Genomic DNA, 9852 nt, shown 5'->3' with positions numbered 1-9852 from the left:
AGGTTCCCGGGGTGTAGACCGTCCCAGGGAGCCCGGCCCTCAGCCAGGGGCCAGGGGTGTAGACCGTCCCAGGGAGCCCGGCCCTCAGCCAGGGTCCCGGGATGTAGACTCCCAGGGAGCCCGGCCCTCAGCGAGGGTCCCGGCGTGTAGACTGTCCCAGGGAGCCCGGCCCTCAGCCAGGGGCCAGGGGTGTAGACCGTCCCAGGGAGCTCGGCCCTCAGCCAGGGTCCCAGGGTGTAGACTCCCAGGGAGCCCAGCACTCAGCCAAGGTCCCGGGGTGTAGACCGTCCCAGGGAGCCCGGCCATCAGCCAGGGGCCGGGGGTGTGGACTGTCCCAGGGAGCTCGGCCCTCAACCAGGGGCCGGGGGTGTAGACCGTCCCAGGGAGCTCGGCCCTCAGCCAGGGGCCGGGGGTGTAGACCATCCAGGGACCCCGGCCCTCAGCCAGGGTCCCGGGGTGTAGACTCCCAGGGAGCCCAGCACTCAGCCAAGGTCCTGGGGTGTAGACCGTCCCAGGGAGCCCGGCCCTCAGCCAGGGGCCGGGGGTGTGGACCGTCCCAGGGAGCTTGGCCCTCAGCCAGGGGCCGGGGGGGTAGACCATCCAGGGAGCCCGGCCCTCAGCGAGGGTCCCAGGGTGTAGACCGTCCCAGGGAGCCCGGCCCTCAGCGAGGTTCCCGGGGTGTAGACCATCCCAGGCAGTGGCAGAGGTAACACAGACAGTCCCCTGCACCAATCTCCCCCACCTGTCAGCACAGTGTCAAAACCAGGACGTGGACATGGGCGCCGTGCGTGTCCAGTTCCGTGCCATGTTGCCACGTGTGTATAGTCATGTACCTGCCACCTTGGTCAACATACGTGATGCCCCAGGCTGTCCCTCAAGCTGCCCCTTTGTAGCTGTCTCCCTCCCCGCTCACCATTCCTAACTCCTGGTGACCAGTGACCTTTCTCCCCATCTCTATAATTTTGGCATCCTGGCGATGTTCTGTACGTGGAATTACATTTGGCATTTTCCACTCAGCGTCCTGCCCTGGGAGCCTTCCCGGGCGGCCCATACCAGGGGCTCCTTCCGCCCAGCCCTGGTCCAGCTGCATCCTGCGAAGTTTGATGTACTTTTTTGATGTGCTAATTCCCTGAAGACCCTTTGGCCCATGGTTATTTGGAATTGGGTCGTTAAGTGTCTGAGAGTTTAGATTTTCATGTTGCTTTTGTTGCTGACTTGTAGTCTGATTCATTGTGGCCAAAACACACCCCGTGTGGTTTGGTTTCGTGTGTGTCCGGGTTGGCCGCGTGGCCCCAGGAGTGTCTTCGCGTCTGTGCTACGGGCTTGGGAAGAGAGTGCGTATGCTGCTGCCAGGCAGAGTGTCGTGTGCGGGCCATCAGCCCCTGTGGGGTGGCAGGGTGAGCTCCCCTGCGCCCCTGCTGGCTTTCTGTCCAGCTGCCTGCTCATCGCTGAGGGAAGGGTGTTGAAGGCCCCACTGTACCTGTGGATCTGGCCTACCCTCCAGTTTTGTCACTTGTTGGGTGTATGTGCATTTAGGGTCGCGGTGTCCTCGGTGGATTGGCCCTTAGGGTCACTACGTGACGTCCGTGTCTGTTCTCTGATGTCTGCTTTGTCTGATACTATGGACCCACTCCCGCTTTCATTGGTCAATGTTGCAGTGGCATCTCTTTTTCCATCCTTCTACTTCTGTCTCCTATCTCACGACGTGAAAATCAACATAATTGGTCATGTTTTTTTTAATCTACTTTGCCAGTTTCTGTCTTCCAGGTGGTTTGTTTAGATCATTTACACTTAATGTAATTTTTGGTATGTTAGGATTTAAGTTTTCCATTTTATTTGTGTGTGTGGCCTCATTACCCCTGGACAGTAAAGACCTTACCCTCCCCCAGGCCTCCTCTGACCACCCCTCTCCCCCAGCAAGGAGGGGGCAGGGCATCTTGCTAGGGCCTGGCGGGGGTGGGGGCTGGGCTCCGCACTCAGTCCTCACTGGCAGGGATGGGGCCATGCTCCGTTCTGCGGTCTGCCTGAGGTGGAGCCATTATTGTCTGTAAGTTTTCTGCCTGGTGAGGCTCCCCTTTCCTGCTGGGGAGAGGAGGCTTTCCTGTCTGTGCCCATGGGCTCGTTCAGGCTTTGGCTTTCCCCCGTACTCCACTGAGGGCGTGTGAGGCACAAGGGGGGACTCTGCGGTTGTCTCTTGGGTCCTGAGCTAGTCTGCTTCTTCTCTGCACCTTTATGAGCCTCCTTATGTTTGCCTCCCGTGTAGTGTCCAAGGTTTCTCACTGTACAGAGCAGGAGGAACAGGGGACAGTGAGCGTAGCCCCTATTTCCAAAGCAGAATTCCCATCATATGATTTTTTCTCCTTCCCAACGACTGTGCATGAACTGACTTATTGATTAAACCCTCACCGAGTGCCAGGAACGTCTCATGCCCCAGAGCGCCACTAGCCAACCGCGGGCGCGTGGCCGGCCTGCCAGGCCTCCCTTCGTGGGTGTGCGCTTTGAGTCGGCTGCTGGTGGTGGTTTTGTTCAGACGCCTTCTCTCTTCCAGGACACCACGAGTGCCTGGAGAGGAGAAGGCTGTTTCCAGGATAGCTGGCTAGTCCAGCTGGGGGCTGATGCTGGCTGACCGTGTGGGCGCTGCCCCCTGCGGCTTGTGCGCCCTGGGCTCTGGGGTTCCACGGCCTGGGAGAGAGCTTTTTCAAGTGAGGACGTGAAAAACAAAAATGAAAAATACCCTGCCGTCACCCTTTCATAAAAGAGTGATGTAAGCCCAGATGAGGCAACGGAAGAGATTTCCAAGTACAGGGCAGCTGTGGGATCGAATCAACTCAGTTGAGTGGGAAATTGACTGCATGGTCTTTTCTCCTCAGTTCACCAGATGGGTGGAAACTTGTGAGGCCATTGCTGTGACCCCCTGAGCCCTAGCAGGGGACAAGGATTTTAAGTGGACGTTAGTTAGCCTTTGACGAGTCGTAGCGACATGTGCTGTGACAGACGCAGGCTCGCTTGGGGGTGCCCACAGGGCTCCTCCCCGTGACATGCAGCTGTCCTTCCCCTGCGACACACACAGGGCCCTGACCGGGCACCGGGCCGCTTGCAAGGTCTGCTCCGACGGGGGTTTCACCTGGATGTTCGTGTGCACACATGTGTGCACGAGTGTACGTGTGTGTGGTTGTTTCCCTTCAGTCACTGCACACGCAGAAAAGTGATGTGGATCTCATGAGAGCAAAGCTCCGGCGCCTAGAAGAGGAAAACAGCAGGAAGGACCGGCAGATAGAGCAGCTGTTGGACCCATCCCGAGTAAGTTGTGGCCCCGCGTGGCGGTGCCCGGCCACGGGCTGGGTCGGCGTAGGCCCCACTCCTCAGGCTGTCGGGGGGACAGGCCGCGCCGCCTGCGCCTTCATCTCTGCGTCTGCTTACCGCAGGGCCCGGATTTTGTTCGCACTCTGGCAGAGAAAAGGCCTGATGCCGGCTGGGTGAGTACGGTCACCAGCAGCTCAGGTACCCTCCCTCTGAGGCCCAAAGAGCCGCGCTGGGGGCTTGCCCCTCCTCCAGCACAGGCGCACCTGGGGGGGACAGAGCGAGGGCCCAAGCTCCCCAAGCCCAGTCTCCACGGAGCCGGCTCGGGGGGCTTAGCAGGACACGCTGCGGGCGCTCTCGGGGCGCGGGGCAGGCGGTACATCATAGGGCACAGCGGTCCCAGTGGGGGCGGCCCCCGCCACACCCGAGACAAGACACACATCGTGCAGAAACCAAGCGGGGCTGGGTTAACCCTTGCGGCCCCCGGGCCACCCCTGCCGTGGGGCCGCACCGCACGTAGCGGACGGAGTGAAGCCGGGGGACGGGCAACAGTGCCATTCTGTGACCAGTGCCGTGGCGGGAAGCCCCCGCGGTGGACAGAAGTGTATCCCCACAGCCCTCCTGAGGCAAGGGAGCAGCTCTCCTTAGAAAGGCGAAATGCAAAAGGAAAACTGGAAGGGATGCAATTTTGAGATCGTTGAACACAAGGAATGAGGAACACTAGTGAGGTGACTATCGGGTTTGGTGACCTAAAATTTATAACAGAACCCCTGAGACGACAGCGGGAACTGGATCCGTGTGACGGGGGAGCGGGGTGGACGTGAATCGGTGTGACCGAGTCCTCTGCCTGAGCCCGCGGAGGGCCGGTGCTGGCCTGCGCGGAGAGCAAGCAGTCGGCCCTGCGTGAGTGCTTGAAGCCGGGCTCTGCCCCTGCGACCACACGAAGGAAATACTCTCAGGGCCTAGAACACGTCTAGTGTTTCCGCAAGAAAATCATTCTTAGATGAGTAGCAGCTCCTAGGCCTTGTGTAGTCGTACATGATCTCACTGGATTGTTTTGTGATAGGGACCCAATCCGCATGTTTTAAAATCCGGAAACAGGTTAAGAGATTCGCCCAGGTTGGTTCAGAGTGAACCCACAGGCCTCGCGCAGCCAGGCAGCATCTGCCTGGGTCCTCGCCGCTACCCCGCGGTGCATACTTGAGTGAAGACGTTCACTTGAACTACCATGAGTAAGATGATCGGAACCAGCGTCGGCAGGACTGAGAACGCACCAACGTGCTCCGGGCTGGATGCTGTGTTTTAGGTTGGCGGGACCGAGCCGAGGAATGGTCCGTGAAGTCATGCCTGCCATTTGTCCAGTGCGGCTCTCTTTTGGGCCACGTCTGCGGGAAAAAAATCCAAGATAAAAAGCCTTTAACACAAGGGTATTTATAGCTGCCCAATTGGAGGGGGACATTGAAGAGAAACCATTAAAAGTAGAATAACACTACGTTAAAACACACCTTCAGAAAAAAAATTTTTAAAGAATATAAAACAGTACGGCTATGTTCAGAAACGTCTATGTGATTAATTTAGGTGACAATTTAGAATTATGTAAATAATGCATACTTGTAGAGGAAGGGCTTTTTGCATTTTTATTCTAATGCTATGGGATTTTTCTTTTTTAAGATTTTATTGATTTTATTTAGAGAGGGAGTACCTGCAAGCAGGGGGCAGGGCAGAGGCAGAGAATCTCAAGCAGACTCTGTGCTGAGTGCGGAGCCTGGACCTGGGGCTCGATCTCACGACCCTGAGATCATGACCTGAGCCTAAACCAAGAGTCAGAGGCTCAACCAACTGAGCCATCCAGGCGCCCCGCTGTGGGTTTATTATTATTATTATTATTAAAGTTGATTAAAAGTAGACATTCTAGATCCTCGGGAATGCACTGTTCCCACTTTCAGACCCGTTGCCAAATCGCCCTTCAGAGTCACGGCATCTTGTGATTGGACACTTGTGCTGGTCACCATCTCCCCTCAAGAGACGTTTGCATGCATGCATGAGGAGGGCTGGATGTCTACCGATGGCTTGTTTGTATTAGCAGCTTAAAGGTCCGTCAATAGAGGGATGGGTATCTACACCAAATGGTCGTACTGTGTAAGAATCCCTGAGATCTGTAGGCACAAGAGGGATAGACACCGAGACCGTTTGTGGTGTGAAGATAACGACCGGCAGACTGTGTGCGGTAGGATGCTGCTTCTGCAAACACAGCAGAACGACCGATTGCCGATGGGTACACACCCCTGTAATGGGGTCTAGAGAATTCAGGTTCAGTTGGGAACAATATTTAGTGGAGGGAATAAGGTGAAGGAGCATAGTTCCGTCTATAATGTTCTAATTTTTTTTACAAGAAGATGTATTCATGGATTACTAATATAATTTAAAATTTGCTTAAAATCCAATTAAAAAGTTGTTTGGCTACTCAAGAAGAAAGAAAAGGATAGTCTTCCAGAAACATAAGGGTGCTATCTTCCAGAGTGATACATTAATAGAAGGAAGAAATGAGGTGGGCGAGCAGTGGGGGGGTGGCTCCTCCAGACCTCTGTCTGCTCTGCTCACCCCCAAGGGAATACTGTGGATGCAGTTGCCCAGGGCAGGTCAGGGTTGGGGATCTTTGTATCTGGTGCTGGCGGTGCATCTTGTCGGTTCTCGGAAGTGCGGAATGTGGCCGAGGGGAGGGCTCTGCACCTGCAGGCACGTCTCTGGGCCCTGCCCCGCCCCGCCCCCCCCCCCCCGCCCTGCCACCATGCACTGAGCCAGTGGGACAGTTGGCCCTCGCTTTGCTGCACCTAGAGACTACAAAAGAAGCCAGCGATTAAGCGGGGGGAGGATGTCCGGGTGCTGCCCGGTCAGCTGGCAGCCTGGGGACAGGACAGTCTCAGTGTCCAGAGGGAGGGGGAGGTCGAGGACATGGAAGCAGTCAAATTGATGTGCTGGTGTTCGATTGGCAGGTTGTTAACGGGCTAAAGCAGAGGATCCTCAAGCTGGAGCAGCACTGCAAGGAGAAGGACAACATGATCAAGTACGGATGCGCTGGTGGGGGGTGGGGGCAGCGGGCTCTGGAGGGTCACTGAGGCCTCGCCCCACCGTCAGCGGGCTGGAGGCAGCCTGCGTGCCCCTCGCCTTGCCTCGTTTCTAGTACCAGTGTTTGCTCTGTCTGCTCAGACTGCAGCTTCAGTCCCCACCCCACCACCCTCTGTCCCACGTCCCTTGTCCCAGCTTCCTCTTTGTACTAACCCTCATCCAAACGTCACCGGGAATGGTATCGTCCCTTCATCTCTTTTCCTATCCCTGGTGCATTTAAGCAATGCTTTCTCTCCTCGGTCTTCTGAGGATCGCCTGATGATATGCGCTGGGTCTGTGGTCTTGATGCCAGCCCTCGGTGCTGGGAAGCCAGCTGCCTGCCCCGCTCCCGCGGCGTCCTGGTGCTGCTCCGGGGTGGCCGCGCACGCGTCCCCCCGGGAATGTGATGCAGAGGGGAGTCCTTCTATTGCCCCGGTCTCCCCTGTGTACAGCAGCATCCCCCTGCTGTGTTTCTTGCTGAAATTGTCAACTGTGAACATTTTGATTATTTGCTGATTTCTCCTGTTTCAGAATCCTGAGCTCTGTAACTGTACTTTCGTTTGTCTGCTAGAGCTTTTTATCTGAAGTCTGTGGGATGCTGAGGGCAGGGAGAATGGTGCTGGTGCTACGGGAGGGAAGGGATGCTCCCGCGCCCACCCCCAGAGGCAGCTGTTCTCACCCCGGTCCCGGGTCCTTCACAGGCACTTCGCTTCTTCCCAGAAAGCCTCCTGCTTAGTAAGGAATAGCTTTAGGGTGTCTGTTACCGCACCTGGAGGTGGCTGGTCCAACACGGAGGGGCTCCTGAGGGTGTGAGGATCCTCCCGTGGGTCTCGATGCGAGTCCACGAGGCTCCCAGCCAGCCCGCTTCTCTCGCGAAGCCTTCCTTGGCTGATGCTCCGGGAAGCGCTCTTGCCCCCTTGGTCTGCCCTGGGGGTGCCGGCACCGCCGTGTTAACTCTGAACTTGGGTTTCCAGCAAACTGCAGACTGATATGAAGACCACTGATTTGGAAGAGATGAGGATTGCCATGGAGACTTACTACGAGGAGGTGCGTGGCCTTCTCCGGGGGGGGGGCAGTCTTCCCGCTGCACCCTGGGGACCCTTAGCTTGCACGGGAATCCCAGCAACTCAGTGTGACTTGCATCCGTTAGGCAGAAATCAGGAATCTGATTACAGCTTTTTTTCAGGGGATGTCTTCATGCTCATTTTGTATTGTAACGTACTTTAATTTGGTATTTACAGATTCACCGTCTCCAGACTCTCTTGGCAAGCTCTGAAACTGCAGGAAAGAAGTACGATCACGTCGTCGGGAGCCACGTTTTGTGTTTGGTCCTAAGAGCAGCGCAGGCGTTATGTGGGAGGGGCGCGCACTACCCTTCTCTTCGGAGCCGGCACCTGGGTGGTGTGTAGCGGCTCGAGTGCGCGTGTTTCCGTCTGGGACCGTTACACACGTGCCCTCCAGTGGCCACGTGCTGGCTACTAACAGCATGTTCAACTCTCCGCACATCAAGTCCTTCGCTCCCACTACGGAACAGCTTCCACATACAGTTAGTGCTATTGTTGAAAGCAGGCCTTCCTTTTCAAGAAGACCTTTAATACCAAGTACAAAGAATACAGGTTCATTTCCCCAAGGAGTTTCTTAGGAGAGACATCAGGGTTTCCTTATCTCGGAGATTCCCTTATCACAGATTTGGCCATGTCGCTGGCCTCAGCCCTGAGCTGCGAACGTGTATCAGGTGTTCCCCCTGTGCCAGGCACAGCCTTCCCTTTTCCCCTTTGGGGTTGGCAAGCTTTTTCTGTAAAGGACAATTGATCCTTGCTGTTCCCAGCAGGTATGTTCTATGAAGTGTCCCCCAACACAGACCTGCTTGAACACTGAGCCATCACCCCTGGGGGACGTGCAGAGTAGGTTCCTGCGAGCCTCAGCTCACAACATCGTCACCTACCCTGTTTCTGTGTGTGTTTCTGGTTTAAAGACGGCTTACTTAGTAGGTACTGCTGATGCCCCGAGCAGCATCGCGCACACGTGCTTTCTTGTGATTAGGAACGCGGGGCAGCCCCTGAGCATTGTGCTGAAGGGGGCGGTTTTAAACCGTGAGATCACCGATGAAAGCGCCAATGTGGGGAAATAGCACTCACTAGTTGGTGGAGGTGCCGCTTGGGGGGCGCGTGGGGACTGCGGGGAAGGCAGAGCCCACCCCCATCCGCACCCCTATACCCCGCCAGGAACTCGCCTCTCAGGCTTTCCGCCCCCTACCCGTGTCCCTGGGCGACCGCGAAGGCACCCCAAGTATCGATTCAAGGGTTGCAAATAAATTTTAGCAAGTAGGCAAATCTGCAAATACAGAAATTGGACAGTGAGGACTGGCTGTATGTTAGACTTCGTGGGATAAGGAGCGAAATCGTTCTACAGGTATTTTTGTAACGACAGAAAGCGAGTTCTCACACACTTTCTAGTGATGCAGTTTAAAATATACCACTGGTATCAAATATAGTATTTTGTTCCACAGGCTTACAAATGAGGATGGAATCCAGTTTGGGGGATAGCAGTTTGCTTCCTGGGGGCTCAAAGTCTGTGTTCCCTATGCGATGCAAATACCTACAGAAAGCACTCTGAGCCAGGGACAGGCTGCCGTGTGCACACCCCTCTTTTAAGGCATTTATGAAGCCAGTTTAGGAACTCAGACCTAGCCCTTGGCTTTGTTACTCCCAGGACTCCAGGGGAGAAGAAAATGGGCCTCAAAAGGCAGAAAAAAGTGAGCAGCGCCCTCCTGAGTTTGTCCCGGAGTGTCCAGGAGCTCACGGAAGAGAACCAGAGCCTGAAGGAAGATCTGGACCGCGTGCTGAGCAACTCCCCTACCGTCTCCACCATGAAGGGTACTGTCCCCGGAGCCACCCAAGGAGGGACGCTCCAGGAGAGGCCGCGGCTCGTGTTCTCTGAGGGGAAGACGCGGGCAGAGGCTGTGGGAGCGTCCTGGCCCGCCCGCCTGGCCCCCCAGGCCCTGGTTCAGCTGCCGCAAATGCAGACACATACTGCCAGGCAACGTTAGGATTTATTCCAAAATCTAACGAGCACTTGCCATGTGCCAAGCACCCTTCCAGGGAGTGGGGCAGAGTAGGGAACAGAAGCAGACATCCCTCGTGGGGGCAACATCGTACTGGAGGGCATGAGAAGCAACCTGCCAGTCATGGGTCAGGTGGTCGCAAGTGCCAGGGAGCAAAATGCAGAGGGGAGACCGCAAGTGTTGGGGGCAATGGTGTGCGCCTGTGAGCAGGGGCGTCAGGGACAGGACAGCTGGCAGAGCTGGGACAGGTGAGGGACGGCCAGGCCCAGAGCCAGCGTGCCCAGCCTGCGGCGGCCGTGGGAGGGTGGTGGCGATGAGACAGAAGGCGCGGGGTTAGGCGCAGGACAGGGCTGTGAAGGCCGTGCTCAGGCCCCCGGGGTTTG

The 9852-nt window shown here is 56.5% G+C and overlaps 1 protein-coding gene across 7 annotated transcripts in view; it reads left to right on the top strand.

The window, feature by feature from the left end:
* Window positions 1-9852, top strand: part of IQCE (IQ motif containing E) — a 45289-nt gene that overhangs the window by 14658 nt on the left and 20779 nt on the right. For 4 of the 7 annotated variants that reach the window (XM_031024480.2, XM_031024479.2, XM_081819262.1 and 1 more), the window contains 6 exons: window positions 3187-3300; window positions 3426-3476; window positions 6294-6364; window positions 7380-7452; window positions 7647-7696; window positions 9118-9281. In XM_031024480.2, the coding sequence (XP_030880340.2) occupies window positions 3187-3300; window positions 3426-3476; window positions 6294-6364; window positions 7380-7452; window positions 7647-7696; window positions 9118-9281 (523 nt within the window). The remainder of the gene's footprint in view (window positions 1-3186; window positions 3301-3425; window positions 3477-6293; window positions 6365-7379; window positions 7453-7646; window positions 7697-9117; window positions 9282-9852) is intronic. The other 3 variants (XM_081819260.1, XM_081819259.1, XM_081819258.1) reach the window with 2 other exon arrangements.

Source organism: Leptonychotes weddellii, chromosome 5 (assembly GCF_054177405.1).
Source record: "Leptonychotes weddellii isolate Sample4059 chromosome 5, ASM5417740v2, whole genome shotgun sequence".
NCBI lineage: Eukaryota > Metazoa > Chordata > Mammalia > Carnivora > Phocidae > Leptonychotes > Leptonychotes weddellii.
This window is presented reverse-complemented; position numbering and strand designations above follow the sequence as displayed.